General features: G+C 35.2%; 1 protein-coding gene across 10 annotated transcripts; it reads left to right on the top strand.

Moving 5' to 3' along the window:
• The first annotated feature begins 1,620 nt into the window (after nt 1–1,620).
• Nucleotides 1,621–18,347, top strand: LOC127804634 (OVARIAN TUMOR DOMAIN-containing deubiquitinating enzyme 7). Of its 10 annotated transcripts, XR_008023703.1 has the most exons (13): nt 1,627–1,918; nt 3,287–3,393; nt 3,578–3,653; nt 4,669–4,818; nt 5,086–5,147; nt 12,465–12,549; nt 12,663–12,812; nt 12,961–13,081; nt 14,784–14,905; nt 14,987–15,084; nt 16,238–16,380; nt 17,152–17,310; nt 17,924–18,347. XR_008023703.1 is itself a non-coding variant. In XM_052341516.1 (12 exons), exons 1-11 carry the CDS (start codon nt 1,871–1,873, stop codon nt 16,365–16,367), a joined length of 1,146 nt encoding a protein of 381 aa, XP_052197476.1. In that variant the 5' UTR covers nt 1,624–1,870; the 3' UTR covers nt 16,368–16,380; nt 17,152–17,848. The 10 variants fall into 10 exon arrangements, 9 of the variants coding, with proteins under 9 accessions (XP_052197477.1, XP_052197476.1, XP_052197478.1 ...); XM_052341516.1 differs by lacking the exon at nt 17,924–18,347 and having other exon boundaries at nt 1,624–1,918; nt 4,672–4,818; nt 17,152–17,848; XM_052341515.1 differs by lacking the exon at nt 17,924–18,347 and having other exon boundaries at nt 1,625–1,918; nt 17,145–17,851.
• The last annotated feature ends 5,550 nt before the right edge of the window (nt 18,348–23,897 follow it).

The raw sequence follows: 23,897 nt of genomic DNA, 5'->3' as shown, positions 1-23,897 counted from the left end.
TATCCGGGGCAAATTAAAATAATCATTAATTGAGTTATACAAGTGTTGGAGTATTTGTTTTAAGATAAAGAGTAATAATTGTATATTATTTTTAATATTTAAATATTTGTTATTGATTAATAAAATATTTTAAAATACACTGTATATTTATTATCGATCAATTTAAATATTTCAGTGTTAACAATAATATATAATAATTATACTTTATTTATAAATAAAATCTATTAAATGTACATTAATAGTGTCTGCACTCATTAACGTAACAATAATTTAAGAAATTATATCTATCTAAGCACTATTGCACAATTGTTCAATGTTATTTAGGTTAATTACACCCAATATTATTGAGGATTAATTAAATTACAACGAATATATCATTTTTATATTATTAAAATTACATTGCCTTCTTATTCGTTAAATAATTGTTAAAAAATTGTATGATTTTATAAAATTTTAAAATATTATGTGTAACATAAATATAAGTTTGATAATAATTTGATATAACTTTTGAACACAAGAGATAATTATTCTAGTAAATGGAAGTTTAAAAAAACTATATATTTATACAAAATATTAGGAATGTTGTTTCATATTGAATTTTATACATAATTACAATAATAAGAGAACACACTAAGTGACACGATAATTACTCTTGAGTCTTGACCTATTAACGTATTTTATGATTTTTTAAACGTTTTGATCCAACAAAGTTCCTAGTTGAAGATTTTGATAACTACCCAACAAAAATAATAAGTTTTGGATGATTTATTATTGTAAAAACTCTTATTTTTGTATATGAAAAGTTATTTGTGTGTGCAAAATTATAAAAGAAATATTATCTAACGCTAATAATTTTTTTTTAAAAATGAATTAGAGTTGACATTCAAAAGTTTAGAACATGTATTTAGATATTTGTTTAGTAACAAAAAAAAATTAGCTTCTTTTATTGGTTTTTAATAAGATCATTTAGATTTAAAAAGGACAATTTGGTATGTTTTTTAGTGATGGAAAAATTTAAACAAAAAAATTATTGAAGTGACTTTACTCTACCAGATATTTTTAGAATATCCACTTTAGTTATCACCAACGGTCAAGATTAATCATAAATATAGATATTTTTGGTTATTATAATTTGTATCCGTACTTAAATTGTGCAGTTAAGTTAAATATTTTGTAGAGTGTTAAATTAAATAAGTTAAGAGTGGTGCGCATTATGTATATACAAATAATATAATTAATTAAATCAAATTTTTATATAATTACCTTTTAATAATTACTCATAACGTCTCTTTATTATCACAACAAATTGGAGTCGCACAAAATTGCCCATAAACAGTTGATCTTATTAGTACTTAAAAAAACAAACGAAACACCAAAATTGGTTGTTAGTATGATATAACAATAGATGATGGCTATTCCTATTTTACAATAGATGATAGCTTTGTCCGGCCCCCGAAATCAAGCCGGACTGTTCAGCTTTGTCGGGGTGGCACTTGCCCGACAATAAGAGCCACTTCATATGTTTGCTATCGAAAAATTCTGGCATACACTCAATCTACCATACCGTGTAAAGCTAAACTAAACCAAACAGAAGTGTTATCTGGAAACGTGGTCGGGCCCATGGCCCAACTACGGGGTGCGAAAGCCTACATACAAGCCGCCCCATGGGCTAACATTCGAAACAGTATCAGCGTGCGTCGTTCCTAGTGGTCTCGTCTCGCAAACGCTGTTGGAGACAGCGAGCTCAAGCCAAGCGAGAGATATTGTCTATTGTCTTCTTCTTCTTCTTCTTCTTCTTCTTCGTTTCCCATCCATTCGGGAAGCCTTTCTCCGGAGGAAATAATTGCGTCAATTAAAGGATCTCCGAGGAATGGCTAAAGCAAAGCATCAAAAGTCTAAACCTAACAAACCACCCCATGTGAGTCGCTCCGTTGGCCCCTCTTTCACATTCGCCTTCTATCCTCTGTTAATTTGCTCCATATATTTATATATAAGCACATGTGCAGACTAATTGCAGCTTTGTTAATTGGTGTATGTTGTGGATGCTCCAAAGTTGCAGGATTAATTTCTTACCAAGTGATTTTAGCTGTTTCCATTTTCAATTCAATGGCATGAACTTATCTGTGTGTCTATATGTTACAGTTCTACTTTTATGTTTCAACAATCTTTCTTTAAATTTCTGAATTATCTAGCTGTATGCACGTATGATGTGGAAGGTGGATGATATATCTAAATAAATTGGACTTCATACTGGTTACATTAAGTACTACTGTACTAACCATAGCAATTAGAGTGAATTATGTTGATATATTTGTTTTCTGCATGTAAATAGCAGAAGGGAGTTGCAGTTGTTTGGACACTAAGATGGACGTCTGCTAATTAATTTTTTCGCTCTTTTCTCTTTAAGGTTTTTGAGTTTCTGTTACATAGAACGGGGCAATACTCCTTTTTTTTTTTTTTTTTTTTTCTGGAAAGGTCAATTTTAAAAAAGAATTTCATATCACAACACAGACCAAGATTGGGAACAAAAATTGTTCAATTTAGCCTGATATTAGTTCACTATAGCCTTTTTGGTCCTTGTATAAGTTCGTATCTACTGTTTTTATATTAGTCAGAGTATGTACACAAAAATATAGTTGGCAAATATATGTCATTGAGTCATTGACTATACTTTTCGTAAAATGCCATAACTCAGACCAACAGACATTCTAGTGTCACCACTTTGGTGATTACAACACTGATATTCTGTTGAGGGAAGACCGAGCAGGGTTTCCTTCATAGCATTCTGACCATGTAATGGTAATGTGTACTTGCATGCCTGTCTCTTGTAGAGAAGAAGCAACATTTTTATTATTGTTTGTAGCTGAGATGAGGGTACATGGGTGAGTAGCATAGCATGTGGACTTATTAGAATTAATTACATGATGCAATTGTAGAATTAGATTTCTGGATTGTAGTTTAGTGCTTGTACAGATTAAGTAATTCATAACAGGACACAGACATCTGAGGATTTGATGAGTTTGAACCTTTGAGTTGGAGCCACTTGGCTAAAAAGATTGAATTGTTAAGGCACAGGCATGCGCAGCAGGTGCAACCCCTGAAATATTATTGAGTAGCTATTGTCAGTTCCTGTAGTCGTGTGAGTAGTTAAGGTGGTTTATTAGATTTGACAATTAATGCTTCTTTTTCACGATTGATAGTTGTTCCATTGAATTTTGATATCTGGCAAAGTGATAAGCTTTTGTGGTTGTAAAAGAATAACTAAAATTTATTTTGTCTTGGCCAGATGAAAAAGCATGGAAAGCTGGGTGACATATCCGAATTTCGTGCTCAGCTTGATGCTTTAGGGTTAAAAATTATTCAAGTAACAGCAGATGGTAATTGTTTCTTCAGGTCCGTGTCTAGTTGATGGTCTCATTTTCTGTGTTGATTATGATATTTGCTATCAGTGTACTAATGGAATTGTTATTTTTATCTGCCACTGGGTTAGTGGCACATGGCATGTGTTTTCTGGTTTATTGCTGTATATTTTAATGCATCTCATCAGTTCAGATTGGCCATTATTTTTCTTTTGCAGAGCATTAGCAGATCAGTTGGATGGCAACGAGGAAGAGCATGAAAAGTACCGCAGTATGGTGGTGCAGTTTATTTTGGTATTTGTTCATAGACTTATCCATAATGCTTAAAGGTTTTTTCATCTTGAACTTCTGTTGGCAGGGACTGGATTCATGAAAGAACTATTTAATTGCCCACAATACATCAATATCAAACCTATCTTCCAGAACTTAAAATTAGGACCTCTGATGTAATGACTGTCCCTATAATAGATTGTTTGGGAGAAAGCAGATATGCATAATGAAAACATATATTAATGTGTTATCCTGGTCAACATCTCATAATGAGAAACATTCTGCCATACTTTGATGGAGAATCCCGTGGTCTGCCTTAAGAGTATGTTTATGAAGTTCTTTAAGAGGCATCCTGGTGTAGCCGGAAGAGACTGGGTTGAGAATAAATTATGTCCAACTGCCTCTAGAACCTGCTGTCTAAATATTATGTCCTGATCTCATTCTTTCCTTTGTAAAACAATATCTTAGAAAGGCTGTGTTTTTGTTGTTTTGGGTAGGGAGGGGACAAGGACATTGTGATTCTTTGATTCACACACCATAATCCTTTTTATCCTCTAGTTAACTTGATACTCCTGTGCTTGTCATACTTGTAGCATTTGCAACGAAAGCTGTTGATGGTACCTGCTGCTCCATTATCTCCCAATATCTTCTTTTTTGGGGGTTGAATGTCTAAATCAAGCGCTGGAACATTTGTCTATGGGTGAATAGTGTAGCATCATTCTTTTGCCATTATGAAAGTGGTCTGTACTTTGAATTTCAAGGCATATTCTATGATGGAGGGTTGAAGTTTATGGGATCTACATCAAAATTCTGGAAATTGAGGTTGGAATTATCTTTAATGTGGAGAAGATCATTGCCACCTGGCTAATTTCTTGTTGCATGCCACAGACTATATAAATTTTGGCCCAGATTTTTTGCAGTTCTCTTGGTCGACCTAGTTACTTTACGATTAGCAGTTGCAGTTGAATACTTTATACAGATTATATAATTCCATTTTTTTAATTTCAAGTAACTAATATATTGGGATTATGTGCAACAGAAGAATGCTGAAATGTTTGAGCCCTTCATTGAAGATGATGTGCCATTTGATGAATACTGCCAGTCCATGGAAAAGGATGGGACATGGGCCGGTCATATGGAATTGCAAGCTGCTTCTCTTGTTACTCATACTAATATATGTATACACCAAGTAAGATCTGTTATCCTCTCATCATCTGTTTCTCTTTGCTGCAGTGTTATGTAGCATTCATGATGTCATTAGTTCATCTGTTCAGCTCTCTCCCTGGTTAATATCCATTAGTTTTACAACCTTGAACTATCTGCTGGGTGATGTATTTATGTCCCTAATGGGCTTGCCTTTAGATTTTGTAAAAGGGTGCCTTGAGGTAGCATGGTCAATATACTGTTGTTTACAGTATTTTAAATTGATTGAGCCTTCCATCTGTCCTGACTGCAGCGTAATTATCCCCGGTGGTACATAAAGAATTTCGACAACCATGAAGCTCGTATGATCCATTTGTAAGTACTTGGAGTATTCTCAATAATGATATTATGCATTAACCTGGTATGATTCATAGGGTATTTTACAAAATTTCACTGAAATTAAGGTAAAAGATGTTTCTTTTACAAATAAGTCAAACTATGAGATATTTATTGCACTGTATTGTCTGTTCTTTTAAGGACTCTCATGCTGTAAGAAATTAGGTTTATAGATAGCTAATGGTGAAAAAAAGGATTTTTCTATGGGTTTATTGAAGAATCTTTTTTTCTTTTTTGCTTAATGTAAGTTGTACATTCAGAAGGTCATGTTTGTTCCTTCCCCTTGTCTGTTTATTTGCTTATATATATATATATTATATTTCTTTTTTTCTTTTCTTTGACAAGAATAAGGTTGCCTTTCTCATCTGCGTATTGTTTCTCTGTTCAAAATATTTTTATCCCCTATATCTTGGATGAAAGCACCTTTCCTTGATGCATTTTAAAACTCAAAACATTACTTATAGTTTAGACTGGTGTAAAATTAATTATTGTTATTGATACTTAACAAATTTGGTGAAACAGAAAAAAGAAATTGACACATAATTAGTTTTCATAAACATCTCATAGGCTATTTTTGGTTAAATGTTTTATGGGCCAAGTTGATGCATTACATGCACCATTAGATATAACAGATTCATCGGCATTTTATTTGTAGTCAAAGGATAAGGGGTTTATGCATCAAAATGTGAAGTGTAAGGAAGTTATATGTGTTTCATTTAAAGTGTAGGGGTAAAGATAATTATCCCTCAATTTTATCTTATTAATACACATTTAGAGTTGCAAGCATGTGTATAATAAGATTGATCTTTTTGATATTATTTCTTTCTTTCTTTTGAACTAGCCCAGATTTGATTACTTTTGCCCTTATCTAAACGGAAACATAGATCTCAAATATGTTTAATTAGTGATCATTGAGTTTGGTTGAACATATATAAGTTCTAGTTTTATTTCCAACATTTTTGTATATTTCCTGTACTTCGTTGGTTTTGAAACATTGCCATTTCTAGCTAACCAAAAAAATGAATTGAGACAGATTTTTGATCCTTGCACATACCAGTGTTACCTTTAAGCTGTCAGGCTACTGAACTCCATTACAGTGGCTGTATTAATTCTCTAGTATCAGATTAATTAGGATTCAAGTGGTGTCTCTAGGTCATCTGCTCACTTTTCTTATATTTTAAATTATACTTGATGGCTAAGATTGTGTCAGATTACAAGTCTGACAATAGAGTTTTCGAGGAAACGAGAATGAGAGTTGGGAGAGAATTAGGAGATATTTGGGAGGGAAAGAGAGATCAGAATAGAAAGAGAAGTTTAGAGAGAGAATTGGAGGGAAACTCATTTCCAATTTCATTCAACATATATGGCTTTAGCGCCTGGATCAGTTATTTATACTGATCTGGCAACTTGGGCACCAAAAACAGTTGGTCCCGAGCCATGTGCACTTACAACTTGGCTACAGCATGCTGGAACATTCTACTAGCTATGCTTAAACTGAAATTCAATTTCTAGTAGCCTAATTACACATTTATTTATATCACCAGCTAGCTACCAAAACAATCCCCGCCCCTTAAAACGTTTCTTGTCCACAAGAAATGTGTAGCAGGCTTGCTACATTAGGAAATTGGTGGAGGAATTCTGGCAAGTATTCCCATGTATTATTATCCGAGTGAAGAGAGGACCACTGGACCAGTACTTGAATAAGAGGGACTCCATTTCGGTGGATCACCCTTCTGTCAACAATAGCTGTGGGTTCAACATTTTCTGGTACTTCTCCCACCATAGGAGGCAAGGTAGGGGTCGATTTTTGTGTTCCCACAACCCTCTTGAGGAGGGAAACGTGGAAAACGGGGTGTATCTTAGCATCTTTAGGCAGTTGTAGTCGATAGGCCATAGTACCAATTTTCTCCAAAATGAGAAAGGGTCCATAATACTTGGGGTTCAATTGGATATGGGTTGTTTGGTCATTGTCTTGAGGTGCTGCTGGTTGAGCTTCAAATACACCTCTTCACCAACTGAAAAAATCTGTTCACTCCTCTTCCGGTCCGCCAGTTGTTTCATTTTGTTCCTGGCTTTGGCCAATTCTGTTTTAACTATTCTCATCACATCTTGCCTTTGTTGTAAGTAAGCTTCCATTGCTGCCACTGTTGTGTGTCCTCCCAAAGTTGGTAATAAGTCTGGTTTATAGCCATAGAGAGCCTCGAAGGGTGTCATCTTTATAGAACTATGGTAGCTCGAGTTGTACTGCCATTGTGCTATTGCTAGCTATTTGTTCCACCCTCTAGGTTGTAAGAAGCTCAAGCATCTTAGGTATCCTTCCAAGCATTGATTAACTTGCTCCGTCTGCCCATCCATTTCAGGGTGGTAGGCAGTAGACATTCGGAGCTTGGTGCCTAATATCCTCATGAGTTCTTTCCAAAAGAGATTGGTGAATACCTTGTCTCTGTCCGATACAATGGACTATGGAATGCTATGCAGTTTTACTACATTCTCCAAGTAAGCCCTGACCACTTCCTGTGCTGTAAACGGGTGTGACAACCCTATGAAGTGACCAAATTTAGTGAACCGGTCTACTACCACTAAAATGTAATCTTTCCCTTCTGATTTCGGCTGCCCTTCTATGAAATCCATTGTTTTGGTCTAAGCACAGTCTGGAATTTCCAAAGGTTGTAGAAGACCGGGGTGAGCTACCGTCTCATGCTTGCACCTTCTACACGCATCATATTTCAAGATATAATCCCATATGTATTTCCTTAAATTGGGCCAAAGAATACCTGTTTAACCTTGTGGTAGGTATTTTGAATGTCCGAGTGCCCTCCTACTGGTGATCCATGTAATGCATGCACTATTTTAGCCAGCTCCTCACAATCACCGATAACCAACCGACCTTTGTACCTTATCACCCTGTTGTTCAAAGTGTACCCTGGTTTGCTGTCTTCCTTAACACTCAGTTGTTCTAGTAGTCATTTGATCCAATCCCCCTTTTTGTTGCTATCGGTGACCTCTTGAAACTAGTTTGGTATCACAGTGGAAATTGCCGCAGTCATTCCGTCTTCATGGTAGTGAGACAGAGCGTCTACTGCCACGTTTTCCTTACATTTCCTGAAACAAATCACATTATCTAGTCCCATGAGTTTGGCCATCCCCTTCTTTTGTAACTGGGTGTGTAATCTCTGTTGCAGCAGGAATTTCAAACTTTCGTGATCTATCTTGATCACAAACCTTCCTCCTTCTGAGTAATGGCACCACTTCTCCATTGCCATTAGTACTGCCATAAGCTCCTTTTTATAAATGCTAAAGTGGTGTCTAGGTGCTAGGGCTTGACTAAGAAATGCCCTTTTGTGATAGTACTGCACCTATTCCTGTATTGCTGGCGTCTATCTCCAAGGTGAATGGCTTACTAAAGTTTGGTAAGCCAAGCGTGGGAACATTACTCAGTGCTCTCTTTAGCCGCTCAAAACTTTGTTATGCTTTGGGGTTCCATTTAAAGCTTTCCTTCTTCAACAACTCAGTTAAAGGCTTGCTGATTGTTCCATAATTTTTCACAAATTTTTGATAGTACCCGATAAGCCCTAGGAATCCCTTTAAGGCCTTGATGTTTGCAGGTTTGGGTCATGATACAATTGCCTCTATCTTCTTTGGATCAGTCCCCACTCCAGCCCTTGATATGATGTGACCGAGGTACTCCACTTGTGTTTGTGCAAATGCACAGTGTAGTCCTTAAGATCGCAACACTCTTACAGCAAACTACCCTCAAGACTCACTGATTATACCCCCAAACAATAAACACACAATCACTCGATAGGAAGAACAAAAATAGGAATAGAACACAGCAATAAAACACAACAAGAGAAACAAGATTTTATCCTGGTTCAGTCTCCAAAAAGAGACCTACATCCAGACTGCCTTAGGCCCATGAAATCTCCACTATCTTGGCAACTTTACAGCAATTATATAAACTAGGAAACCCTTTCTTTTCCCATAGTCTAAAACCCTAGACTACCAAGAGAAGAAATCCCAAGAGAAATACAAAATCTCTCAGCCTAGCTCACCCGCACAACCCTTACAAGATAATCCTGAGATCTCACACCCACAACCGAGCCCTCCCAGCCCCTATTTATAAAGCATAGAGGCGGGCAAGGCAGTTACAACTAACTGCCCTTATCCTGACCGGATTTAACCATTTTTCGGGCAGCTTTGAAACAAACTAACTAATACAAATTACAAAATGAAAAATATGCTAACAGACTTCCCAAAGGGAATACTAAGAACAGAAACTAATCTAAAAACAAATGACTTCACACACAGTTTAATCACTTGATGCATAACTGATTGAATCGTAGGATCTCAAATGTAGCCCTAAGATGGGTTAGGTGTTGATCGAATGAGGGGCTATAGATTAAGATATCATCAAAGAAAACCAACACGAATTTTCTAAGGTAAGGTTAAAAAATTTGGTTCATAAGGGTTTGGAATGTAGCAGGGGCATTGGTGAGGCCAAACGACATAACTTTAAATTCAAAATGGCCATGGTGTATCCTAAATGTAGTCTTTGGAATGTCGTTGGGGTCCATCCTAATTTGATGGTACCCTGAGTGAAGGTCCAACTTGGTAAATACGGTTGCATGCTTAAGCTCATCTAGTAAGTCTTCAATAATGGGGATTGAAAATTTGTCCTTAATGGTGATGGCATTGAGCTGTCTGTAATCAATACAAAAACGCCAAGTGCCATATTTTTTTTTTTAACCAATAGGATAGGGAAAGCAAAGGGGCTGTGGATGGGGTGGATAATAGATTGATTTAGCATATCTCTGACCATTTTTTATTTCTAATTTAAGTTTGGGTGGATACCATTATGAGCTAATGTTTACTGGTCCAACATTAGGTAACATGGGTATGGTATGGTCTAATGGTCTCTTGGGAGGCAAGGTCTTAGGTTCTACAAAGAGATCCTTGTATTCAATCAGTAAAGAATCAAGGAGGGTCAATTCATGTACTTGCCATGTGTGATTGGGGTATCCTCTGCTTGATTCTTCTTTCTGCTGTTCAGTGGCTTGAATTGAAAATAATTGAGTCACTTGTGCCATTTTCTTCTTGAATAATTGTTGCAACTTCTTTCCCTTCATCAATTTGCAAGTCCCCACTTCTATGTTTCCTGTAGCACCACCCTTCTTCCTTCTTTTTCGAGTGTCACTTCCATATTGTTGAAATCGAAACTGATAGGGCTTACCTCATGCATCCATTCTACTCCCAGTACGATGTGGCATCCCCCCAATTTGAGCAATCTTAGATCAACCCAAAATTCCTCCCCTTGCATCTCCCAACAAAATCCTAAGCAAGCCGATTTACTAATTACTTTATCCCCGTTGGCTACAATCACTGATAGTGGTGGGGTACTAGCCGTTGGGCATTTCATCTTCCCGACAGTCATCTCATCAATGAAATTGTGGGTGCTCCCATTATCTATCAAGACCATGAGGTAGTTGTCCTGTGTCTTCCCTTTGACCTTAATAATCTTGCTATTGGATACCCCTTTGATGGCATGCAAGGATATAGCTCCAGTGTCTTCCTCCTCCTTTTCTCCTGCAACTTCCATTTCTTCCTCGCTCCCTCCTTCCAATAATAGTAGTTGCTTCCTACATTGGTGCCTTGACGTGTATTTCTCCCCACACTTAAAACATAGTCCAGCTACTCTCCTCTGTTCTATCAATCTGCCCCTGTTTTGCATATTTTGAGAAACCGAGGGTAAAGTTGGATGCCTGTTGTTGGCACCAAATTTGACCAATTCCTTCCCCATAGGTCGGCTCCCATATGGTATAGCTCCAATCGGTATTCCTTTGCTCTAACTCTTCTATTTCTTCAATAATGTCTCAAACGTCATCTCCTGCAAGGCGACCCCCTCTACTGCTTCTTGTACCGTCTTATGTCGGAGGACTTGTACTACTTATCTCAACTCATCATTTAGTCCTCCTATGAAACTAGATACGAAATACTCCTCATTTAGGTAAGGATTCTTGTTTAGCATCCTAAATTTGAGCTCCTCAAATTTTGCGTGAAATTTCAGCACCATCCCTTCTTGTCTTAGGCTGTTGAATTCTTGTACCACATCCCATCTTCCTCGCTCTCCAAACCTCTCGCACAGCCCTTGTGCAAAGTCATCCCAACTATATCCCTTTCTCACCCTGGACCATCCTTAGAACCATATATCCCTTGCATCATGGAGATATGCCGCAGCTAAGGCCACTCTCTGATTATCCGCCACACGATGGATCTCGAATAATTTCTTGCATCGCCTTAACCACCACTGTGGTTTCACCCCTTTGAACACTGGTAGTTCTAGTTTAGGTACTGGAAATCCGTTTTGACGTGAGCAGATTGGCACCTCCTGCCTCCTCTCTGGTGCTAATTCTTCCATCGTCGTTGGTTCTCCTTCTGACACCGACAATTCTACATTACAGTGACTGTCACCAATTCTCGGTAGAATTGGTTCCGATCGTTCCCTTGATGGAAAGTCAGGAGAGATCCCCACTTGCGATTGACCCGCAAACATCCTCATAAATTGTTTCAATTAATTGCACAACAGATTTTTTTGATCCCTTACTTCATGCATTTCTTCCCTAAGTTGCATACGCATATCACCCTTAAGCCTTTCAGCCAACACGTCTAACTTCCTATCCATCGACAATCCGACCTTCTCTTCCATCGAATCCATTCTGCCTTGCATCTCGGCCACGGACACTGAAACTTGTTGTAGTTGCATCTCAATCTATCGCATCCTAGTACCGTCAGCCATTGCTCGATCAATTTGCAAAGAGGGACAAGATCTTACTTTGATACCAATTTGTCAGATTACAAGTCTGACAATAGAATTCTTGAGGAATCGAGAATGAGAGTTGGGAGAGAATTAGGAGACATTTGGGAGGGAAAGAGAGATCAGAACAGAAAGAGAAGTTTAGAGAGAGAATTGGAGGAAAACTCATTTCCAATTTCATTCAACATATCTGGCTTTAGCGCCTGGATTGGTTATTTATATTGATCCGACAACTTGGGCGCCAAAAACGGTTGGTCTCGAGCCATGTGCGCTTACAACTTGGCTGCAGCATGCTGGAACATTCTACCAGCTATGCTTAAACTGAATTCAATTTCTAGTAGCCTAATTACACATTTATTTAAATCACCAGCTAGCTACCATAACAGATTGGACTGATTTTTGTTTACTAGCTGCATTTATGGTGTGTTGTTTTCCTTTATGTTAGTGTCTTTGTTCAACAGGTAACATGGTTATTCTTTTTGCAGATCTTATCATGATGGAGAGCACTATAACAGTGTGCGGTTGAAGGAAGACACTTGCACAGGACCGGCTAGGCCAATTATAATCAAGGTTTGTTCTTATTTATTTGTATCTTCTTTCATGAGTATTTTGTTCTATATATGAGAATGAACTTATGATTTTTCAGAAAAAAGAAAAGCTAATAATCTCTAATTATGTGAAAGGCTGATACTGGTCTTCCAGTAACATCTCATCAAGCAGAAGGTTCTGATACCAAATCTAAAAGGAGAGCTGGGAAGAATTTTATCTGTGCAGAATCTGTCAAATTGGTCATGGCCGGGGGTGGATGTCAAGATGATAAAAAAGTTGGACAGGTGATGGCTGCAAAATTTCATATGTTTCCTTCTGTACTGAATGCTACTTGAGTTTTGGACGTCCTGACCTCCTCTGTTTTTGGGTTTCTTCAATTTAGCATGAATGGAGCTTGTGAGAAACTTTTTGCTTTATGTTCAATGGACCCAGGTTTTACATCAAGTGGGAGGTGATGTTGATGCAGCAATAGAGTTTCTCATAGCAGAACGAGGATCAGAGGATTTTTCGGTTGAAAGTGATAAAATTCCTTCTCCAGCGGATACTTCTCATGGTAATGGCCGGTTAGTACTTTTTCACATTCTAAACAACCTTTCGGGGATTTGCAGTTGAGTTGCTGTCTTGTTCTGGTCCTGGAAGTTTGCTATCCTCTATGGATATCAGGTGCTCAGAGACATACTATTCCAGAATCCAGATGTTTGAGTTAATTGTAATGATCTGTCTTGGTTTTATGGGAAAATGTTGATGATCCCACCTGAGGTCTTGGGCACTATTGTTCTCAGCTGCCACTCATTTCCTTCTGTTCATCCCCTTCTTGCCTATTACAGCTGAGAGATCATGCAAATTTCTTGATTACCCTTTTTCTAAAACTTTTTTCCATTGAATCCTAATCCATCATTCCATCTGTGTTATTCATCCCATTCTCCATTCTTTGCTTGCTTTCAATAGCCTAAAACCATTAACAAATACTAAAACCAACACCGTTGTACAACCGTATTCACCACCGGCTATTACCATCATAACTATGCAATCTCAAGATTCAAAACCTTAAACTCCACTACCATTTCTCACTTCTTGAGGGAAAATCCCTGCCCCCATCTTTGAAATCTCCCTGCAGTATCAAGATTACCATTCACGTTGTGACTAGGGTGCTGGGATCCGCATAGGCATGTGCTGGCGTATGTGTTTGTATTGCACGGAAAAATGTGTACAGAACTGGCGAGAGCTGCGAGGCAGTTCCAAGTCTTAAATTTAAACTTGGGGGGGGGGGGGGGGTTGTATTTTTGCAAATGTAATGGAACTGTACTTAATACTCTCCTTCACAATATGAGAGACATTGCAAATAAAGACAACCATATTTGATGCTTGATTTCTCATTCCTTTTATTCTCTGAGCTCCGTTTTCACATGGAGTCAGTATAGATGCAATGGATATGGTCTTCCCTTTAGGTTGTACTTCCGATTTATGTTACAGCATGGTTTAGTCTCTCTGCTTTTCAGTGCATTTTGTGTGTCTTTGGAAGCTCAGGGGTCAAAGTTGTTGGTTGGGCAATCGCATTTGACTTATATTTTCTCCATTGGGCAACCAGCTGAACTGTTTTTTTTTTAACGAAGCTGATCCACTTGAGCAACCTCCTTTTCCCTTTTGGAAAAAAAGAACACATTTGATGTCAGTAGCAGTGTTTTTTTACCCATGGACTTACTTCTTTTTCATGAAGCTCACGTCGGTTAAGAGTTGAAGTGCCACATGGGTATATAAAGTCCTAGAGGTGAGCCACACCTAATAACAGTTACTTTTTGGATGTGAGCTCAGGACAAAGTGATATCAGAGTGAGACTCAGATGTGTCATTCTTCTTCTATTGTTGTAAGCCCCATTAAAGGCACTAGAGTTGAGGTAGACTTGGGCTAGGGTGGTCCCTCCACTCCTTGGGGGAGTGGGAGTTAGCATGACGGGGCATCACCTGATTGGGTGGGGGAGAATGTCACATCCCACATCAGTTGGAAATAAAATGCCACATGGTATATAAGGTCTTGAATGAGCCACATATAACAACAATTGCTTTTTGGATGCAAATTTCATGACAAATAACCCCTTTAGTTGGAAAAATGCTGAACGAATAATGTGCTATACAGTTTGATAATTTGGACCAGCTTTAATGCTGGAATTGCATTTTCAATTTGTCTCTTTCTTCTTTTATATGTAAGTGGTGTTTCTTCATTTCTCATTTTAGGTTGAAATTTTTGTGGATGGTTAGGTGCCCGAGAAAATGAAAGCATCCCACAACAAAATAAACTCAAAAGTAATTCATCCACAGCCGAACCATCTTGCAATGGAAAAATAAATAATGACAATGGAAGCTCACAGCAGGATGAAAAGGTTTATTTAGTTTATATTTCTAAGTTCAAATTAAGTTTCTCTTACCTCCCTTCTCATAGATTGTTTTTAATTGTACTGCAGAAAATCCCAAGAAACAAGGTTTGCCCATGTGGTTCAAAGAAGAAATACAAAGCTTGTTGTGGATCTGTTTCAGGGAGATCCTCCACTAAATTTGCAGTGTAAGTTTTTTTCACACCATTCTACCTTGAACATTTTTGTTAGGAGCAAGAGGAAGGTGAACTAAACCCAGGTGTGTATGTGATTAGTGGTTGGCTACGTGGCTGTTGGGTCTTAAGAATGTTGCTGTGGAGATTAGCTTTGCTGTCTTTGGTTGTTAGAGTATTTTGATCCTTAGTTGTACTAGTTTTGAGTTTGTGCTAATGGGTTACATATGTTTAGAAGAGTCTTAGATGTAGTTAGCTCCATTCAGTCCTCTGTTGTGGTTTGTTCCAACCCCATAAATGGAATTCTCTTTTCTGTTTTGGATCTAACATTTTGAAGCTTCTTCTTTTTTCCTTCTCCTATAACCACTTTAGATATATGGTTATATTTACAGCTAAGTTGTTTTTGGTTTCCTTATAGGGACGAAGAGGACTTGTCTATTGTTTTTCAAGTGTGGAGTTTTAAGTGCAATGCTCCTAATGATCAAAATGACATTTTCATCAAGATTTTTGTGCGTATTTTATTGGCAAATAACATTATTTGCTGATACAACTGTGATGCTTTGTTTTCTTTAAACAATTTAAAGGAGGACATCTATTCATAAACCTTTATCTTAATGTGTCAGATGTCCTGTAGCAACATGTTCAAAGCAGATAAATGTAAATGTAATGTATACTGTTGTAATGTGACAACAACCATGACAGATGGATATCTACTCTGAACCTGTTGTTAGTGATTATTCGGTAGACAGAGCCTAGATCACACATTGGAAATACTCTTTCCTCAAGAATGCATGAGTGTGATTAAACTTCATTTATGCAGTGTACTTTTTATTTATTTTTATGCCCATGGGATGTATTCACATGAAAAATAATTTATGCAGTTGCATGATTTTGAGAGAGCTGCTCACTAACCTAAAATCACAGTACCTAATTATTACAGTAAAGAAAGCTCAAAGTATTATTAATTATGATTGCTCAACTTATCATGCAAGAGAGAGAGATCGATTGATCGATCTTGATTAGCGTTCTTTATATAGTAATAGTCACTGGTATCTTTGCACAAGGTATCACATTATTGTGATGGTCTTGCATTGGAGAGTCAAGGAGAAATTGCCCTTCCCAGGATAAAAATTGATTATTGTATTATATGATGTCTTGTTATTTTCAGCAATCAAACAGTTGACTATGGCAAGAGTAGAAAGGAAAGAAAGCAAGGTAAAAAGGGAAGGCCTGCTAATGCTGAAAACTTGAATGGATCTGAAGGAGGGCCTCTTGATGTGGGTGCACTCTGTATTTGAGCATTATCTTGAGGTATTACTGCTGGGTGAAGAGCTTTTCGAGTTGGTATTTATAATAATCTCTCTCTCTCTCTCTCTGGGGAGATCAAAATTCCTGTGATGAAAGAGGTTAGACTCCAAATTGCTATGAATAAGGGAGCCAACTTACGTGCAGAAAATAGTGATGATGAATGCTTAGTGTGACTTGATAGCTATGGTTCATTCCTTTGGCTTCTGCCACAAACTGTCATCGTACCAAGATGTACTAAGGATGTTACTGGTCAATAATGAGTTGATGGTGGTTCTGACCTTTTAGATGGATCTGACATTAAAATAACCTTCAACGCAAACATCTTCCTTCAATGAAGTGGCATTTTTTATATGCATGTAACATATAATTAACGTTCTTGAAACATATTTGTGGAGACAAGTAAAATAATCTCCTAGATATGATGGAACTTTTTCTTAAAGATAGTTTTTCTTTTTTATTTTCTTGACAATTTCCCCCCCCTCCTGTTGAGAACAAAACATTTCAGTCTTGTTTGACATGGAATAAAATAATTGAGATTCCTTGTTTTTCCTGTTTTTACCTCGCATTTATTCTACTCCTTTTTGTATTACCTCCATTTTTTCCCCACAAACAGCTTTCCAGATGATGGGATGAAGCAATAATCACCACAAAACTATTTGCTTCTGATTCTTATGTTCTTCCCGCTTTTCTCCACATCAAACTAAGAATTTCTTTTGTTTCTTGTTGTGTGTGATTTCCCTTCTTTACTCTCGCGTGTTTTTTTTGAGGGGGCAGGCACTGATCTCCCTCCTGCAGGGATGCTACTTGGGCAGAAATTTCTAGAGAAGACTGCTATTGTAGGCACTTTGCTTCTCCTACCCTTGGTCACCTTGAAAATCTTTCCTAGCATGGTAATGTTGTGCTGCTGGACAAGGGACAATGAGCAGCCAAGGGGTTTGTGCTATTTTACCTTTCCTACAACTTGGATACACTCAGCATGCACGATATGAATCTTAAGTCATGCCTCATTCTTTGTCCTCTGTAGATCTCAATTTTAATTCTGAAGTTGAACATGATGATAGAATTTTCTTTTTCTTTGTAATAGCAGTTACACTTCAAATTTTTTGAGTACTTATCTTCTTTGTACATAGACAGCAACTAAATCTTTCAGATTTTTGAAAGTAAATGATATCATTGGGACTTGACAGTGAAATGAGTGGATACCGTAGTGGAGAAAAGAAGCGAATGTTGTGTTATTAGGGTCATGATTTAGCAGTTTTTAGAATATGTGGACAGATCTTCACCATTCTATCATGGGACTTGAGAATACAAGCTATTTCCCTTTTTTGGGTCAATATTTTATTCACTTTATATGCTTCTTCTATTCCTAGTATACCAGCCTCCTTGTGTTGCGAGGAACATATCTGTATACAGCCTTTTGCGTGTTTTCGTTTTAATTTTTTATTTTGTTTGCAAAGAGGTATCTGCTTCTTCTGTGCAGAGGTGTTTGTTATGTTCTGGTAATTGGTTATCATAATCTAACCGATTGCAATGTGCATAAATCTAGGGAAGAGGCTGTACAAATATGGAAGCTGCTTCAGAGTTGCAGATTGCAAAATGTGCTGCTGTTTAATTGATCTAAGAAATATTTGAGGTTGGTTTGTTTGCAGTTAGATGAATTCGTTATAGTTGTATTTTTTGGGTCATGATAGCATGGTTTGCATTGTTCATAGGAAGGTTTCACCAATTTATTGCAACTAGGGGAGACCCGACCGAACTGTCGGTTCAGTTCAGTTTTTTCTTGCATTTCGGTTCTGTTAATTTTTTTCAAAGTTCGGTTTTTGATTTTCGGTATGATTTTTGGTTAGAAGAACTGAACTAACTGAACTGACCAAACTTTAAAACGATATTGTTTTGATGTTTATAAAATGTCGTTTTCTTCAATTTTGTATGTTTTCTATTAGTTATTTCGGTTTTCTTTGATTTTTTTGTGTTTTTTTTTATTTAATCAGTTCGGTTCAATTTATACGGTTTGAGTTCAATTTTTTTTATTATTGGCTGGTTTAGTTTTTTGGGTTAATCGGTCAGTTTGGTTCGATTTTGTTCCTTAGTTCGATTTAATCGGTTAGTGAATTTTGATCAGTTCGGTAATCGAATCGACTGTTTGTACTCCCAAATTGCAAGCTATGCGAAAATCTCTTGAACATAGTAGGTCAACTGGCCTAAGTATTTAGTGTACAAGTTTGTTGGCTTCTAAGTATGCAAGTTGGGTGTGTAATTTGAGTTCCATGGCCACAATTGAATCAATGCGGTAGGGGGTATTGATGTCTCAATATATTCCCACCTGAGGGGAAATATATGAATAGAATAGGTAAGCCATTTTGTCTACAAGTGGCATGGAACAGTTACGAAGAATTAGAGGCACTGTATATGTATATGGTGTAGGGTAAATATATGTGTTTAGTATTTTGTCTACTTGGTTACAGAAGCCAGAATAAGAAAGGGACAACTCAAGGGAATAAGATTCTTTGCTTTGTGAGGGTTATATAGTAAGGGTGACTTTGTACGTAGTCTTATTTTTATTTTCTAAAAAAAATGGTTTTTATAACTCGAACAGGTAATTATAGCCACAAATCAACAATATTAGGGTGTGTTTGATTGAGAAAAGATGGAAAAAGAAAATATTTTCTAATTCCATGAAAAACAATTTCCACCTCCCCCTTGAGAAAATTTTACATGGAAAATAGGTTCAAACTTGCTTCAATTGCTTGTACTTAAATTTTTTTTTATGAAAATATTAAGCAATCAAACGTGGAATATAATTTTTTTTATATGATATTTTTCATGAAAAATATGAGACAATTAAACACACCCTTATTGTTGCTAGTAAAGCGTATTTTTTACAAAAACAAAGGATGTGCTTACAAATTTTGCATTGCAAGGGAGCAAGACTTTTCTAGGGGTTTAAAAGAGTTATTCACTCGTCCGAGGGTTGGGCCATTTTGAAAGTCACAGGTGGGTTAGAGCCTCCTAGTCTTGCAAGAGTTTGTAATTTTGCCATTTGGCGTTGGACAGAGTACAGTGTTTATTACTTTATTTGTTGAATGAATTTTATTAAGAAGTATGTCCCATCTTGGAAATACTGCATGAGAAGGTTGGTTTTGCACACCACTTCACTTGCCAAAAGTGATACTTAGATCATGGTATACTCCTTCCTTTTTCTTTTTGTTTCTTTATTCAATTTTATTGTTATTTACTTTGTTCACTAAAATGGTGGCTGAAATCTTAAAAGTTTGTTTGGCACCCAGCTATGCTGAGTCAATATAAGGTGGCCTAGAGAGAGAAAGCTAATTGCAACAATGAAAATGACAACATAGGAAGGCCATTTTCCTAACAACAGAGACATACATAAACAAATGGTAAGGTTTGAAGAATAGGTTGCTTCAAGCACCAAGATTCTTCCAAAACAGGACATGTGGAACCCTGCAGAGAAACTGCACTTTGAAACAACCTCTTTTGCATGTCTAAGGCCATCCTAATTTAACAGGCATATTCAGAGGGTTCGGTGGTTGTCTCCTCTATTTTTGGGTGGTAATGGCCATCTTTGATTACCATTGACAGGCATATGAAACCCTAATTGGAAACATCCTGCAACCCAATATAAAGTGAAAAGCCTGTTTTCCCGGATTGGAAACTTGTAGCCATCTCTTCCTCTTGAGAGGATCATCAGGGCACCCAACTTAGCAAGTTGATCAAGTCCTAGGAAAGGGTAATGCCTAAAGTCAAGAGATGTGCTCAATAATCAATTCTAAATTGAACCACCAAATTAAATTTTCAAATTCTCTGACTTTTCTGAATGAATTCTAAATTGTCTTGATGTTTCTCTTCTATCCAATGTCTGACTAAAGCAAGAAGTGAGTAGGATCTGTGCATAACAACATTATCACAAATATATTGATATATAGTGACATGAGAAGGGAGCCATTAAATATCAACACCACCACTTGATTTTATCTATTCGTTTTAAAGAAGGCGATAAGTTGGTGTAATGAACAAAGATTGAAATTTTTATATATATAAAAGTAGGATAGTTTGTAAAAGAATTTTTCCCCAAAAACTTGCATTAATTATTAAAAGTAGCAGTAATTAAATGCATATGTTTTTCAATAAATTAAAGATAGTAATTAAATTAAAAAAATTAAGCATGAGTTTCGAATACTATTTATAATATTTATTTATAACTTAATTTTAAACTGAATTAATTTTTTCATCAATTAATTCCTCAATTAATTAAAAATATTTATAATATTATTTTTGATTAATTCCTCAATTAATCCTTCAATCAATTAAAAATAAATATTATTTTTGAAGAATATAAATAGACAACTTAAATTATTAATTAATTCATAGAAAATTGTTCATTTATATAAAATAAAAATAATTTTCATTTAATACTTATTATTCCAAAACAATTGGAGATCTCCTATAAAGTATCTTGGAACTTTTCATTATCAATTAAATAAATATTATTAATAAAAAATTTGAATAGACAATTTAAATTATTAATTAAGTCATGTATAGATATATAATTTCTCAATAAATTAAAAATAAATATTTTTTTATAAATATTATTAATAAAAAATATTTATAATATTATTTTTGATTAATTCCTAAATTATTAAAAAATAAATATTAATGTATGAATTTTTAAATATTAATTAAGATTTGACAGATCACATTTGCAAGACTATGTAATAAAATTAATATATAGTAAAAGAAAAATAAGTCAAAATTCATATTTTTAAAGTTTTGTTATCAATGCAGAAATTAAATTTCAAAACCAGAAATTAAAATTTTCAAATGAATTTTTAATTAACATTGAAAAATCCATATTTTCTCACATTTAGAAGTTTTAATTTATATTTATATTTATAATTTAGAAATAAATATATAATATAATAAATAATTTTATTTTAATAATTAATCAATTATTACTTTTAATTTAATGCAAGACCAATGCATGAGTTTTTCAATACTAATTAATATTTAAGATATTGCATTTTCAAGACTAATATATAAATTTTTTAAATATTAATTAAGATTTAATTTTTAAATTTATTGTGATTACACCTCTCATGCATCGTATGGGTGAACACTAGTTGTTCATAAAAGTTGTTTAGTAAAAGTGAATAAGTTTCAATTTAGAGCAAGCCTGTTAACATATGATATCACAACTTGATTCCATCTTTCCTTTTGAACGGAGGTGAAGTTGGTGCGATGAATAAAGATGAATTTTGTTGGTAAAAGTTGTTTTGGATTAGAAGTGAAAATAAGTGCCTATTTAGAGTAAATATATTAAAGGTTGATAACTCGACTTGATTCCATCTATCCATTCTAGCGGAGGTAAAGTTGGTGCAATGAACAAAGTTAAAAATTGGTAGTAGAAATTGTTTTGGATTAAAAGTGGAAATAAGCTTCAATTTAGAGTGCAATAGATTCCCATGAAAACAAGGTTTTGGGTAATAAAATTAAGTGCCTATTGAGTAGATTTACCACTAAGTGTTAGCTAAAAGTGATAAATGTAATGAAATCCCATTAGAAAGGCACTAGGATTCTATCTAAATTAGGTTAAAAATAAGATATGAAGGGGAATACCTAACTTAGTGGACTTTATGGCATTTTATTTACCATTCAAAAGGAAATGAATGTGATTGGAGATTGAGATGAAGGGTTGTCGTTCAAAAATTCACAATATTTCTAAATTTGGTTGGTCATCAAACAAATTTAGATTTAAAGACAAAATAGTCCTTATAACAAAACTAAACATTTCGAGTCCTTTGCCTTCTCATTCTCACTTTTTTTCTATTTTCTCGAACAATCTCTTGTGTCATCATCAATTTGTATTCTCCTTTAATGCCCATTTATTTTTTTTCTCCTTAATTCAAGACTCATTTAGCATATCCAACGAGGAGGCAAGTTAAATTCACATTCTCTAATGTTATCAATTTTTGTTTTATAAGAGTCAAAAAAAAGTTATATATAAATATTATTTTACTATTATTATTAAAATTAATTCTCAATTACAATACTGTCTGTCTTATAACTAAAGAAATCCCATAATAACACTCTTAGGGTGTGTTTGATTGTATTAAATTCTAGGTAGTGATTACCTAGAAGACAAAAACCACTCCACCCATTTGAAAAATAAATTTTAAATGTTTGTACTATACACATTTTTTATAGAAAAGTTAAGAATATTCGATTGCTTCCATAGAAAAAATGTGTAATAATTACATATTTTTATGATAAATGTGTTTAATCAAACACACTCTTAATTGGAAAATACACCCACCATGGAAAGTGAAAGGGTGGAAGTGGCATATTGTTTAGTTTAAAAGGATTAAGTGGCGTAGCAGCAATTTATGACGGGATAGTGTAATTAAACAAAATATGGTCACACACGTGGAACGAGTCAATTAATCGGAGATTAAGATCGAAAGGGAGCAATAAATAATTTTATAATCAGAGAATTGGATGGGATTCCAAATGTGGAAAGCTAAGCTAAGCTAAGCCTCTTCGTCCCCTAAAAGAGGCATAAAATAAAATGATCTCTCATAACACCCACTCTTTTCATTGATTCCATCTATTCCTTTCATTTAAAAAATAAAAAAGAACAAATTAAAAAAAAAAAATCTCAAATTCTAATCTGATTGTCAGTCACCTTTCACAGTCCCCACTACATCATATCCAATATAAGATCATATCATATCCAACTCTTAATTCAATTTGGATTTAGGATAAATATATATAAATCAAGATTATTATTAAAAAAAATAACACATGGTTGACCTAAACAATGGAATTTGCCCGAACCCACAACGCATCACAGCATTACCAATAAGTTTCAGTGGTGAGCCCACTTTCAACCCCCCACCCCCCCAAGATTAATAAAATAGAAAAAATACAACTACCATGACTCAATATAGTTTATTCAGAATATTTTAAATATATTGTTTGATTTTACATACTTAAGGAATAATAATAATAATAATAATAATAATAATAATAATATATCAAATTTTCATCTTATTATTATGTCAAATTGATTATATAAATCTCAATTCTCACTTTTATCTATACTTTTATTTTTTGTAAAACTTTTATAATAATTGATTCCATATGTATGTGAGTGTCTCCCACCAAAATTTCTTAATCTTCCATAAACTAATTTATTAACTACTTAATTTTATTTCATCCAATTTTAAGAGTTTCTCTCTCTCTCTCTTTTTTTTTAAATACAAATATACCACTTGAAATAAGAAAAATTAACGAGGCTGGCACCCCCAACAAGCATGCCGCAATAGTAAAATACAAGGAGGATAATAAGAGTATCAGAGATATTCGAATGGTTGTGATGTTTTGAAAGATATAATGATTACTAGAAGATAATAATAAGGCTAAAAGATAAGTTGTTTAGGTGGAGACAGAGTTATATGGTGTGTTATGTCATCTTTCTAAGAGTTCTGTCCACACGATGTAAA

This window comes from Diospyros lotus, chromosome 6 (genome assembly GCF_014633365.1).
Source record: "Diospyros lotus cultivar Yz01 chromosome 6, ASM1463336v1, whole genome shotgun sequence".
NCBI lineage: Eukaryota > Viridiplantae > Streptophyta > Magnoliopsida > Ericales > Ebenaceae > Diospyros > Diospyros lotus.
The sequence above is the reverse complement of the archived record's forward strand: the minus strand, read 5'-3'. Positions and strand labels throughout refer to the sequence as shown.

Excerpts from the sequence above, each read along its gene's own strand:
- LOC127804634 (XM_052341515.1), top strand. The coding sequence starts at position 1,871 with ATGGCTAAAGCAAAGCATCAAAAGTCTAAACCTAACAAACCACCCCAT. Across the intron at positions 12,550-12,662 it reads CTAGGCCAATTATAATCAAG|GCTGATACTGGTCTTCCAGT; the intron begins GTTTGTTCTTAT and ends ATTATGTGAAAG. Across the intron at positions 15,085-16,237 it reads TCCTCCACTAAATTTGCAGT|CAATCAAACAGTTGACTATG; the intron begins GTAAGTTTTTTT and ends TGTTATTTTCAG.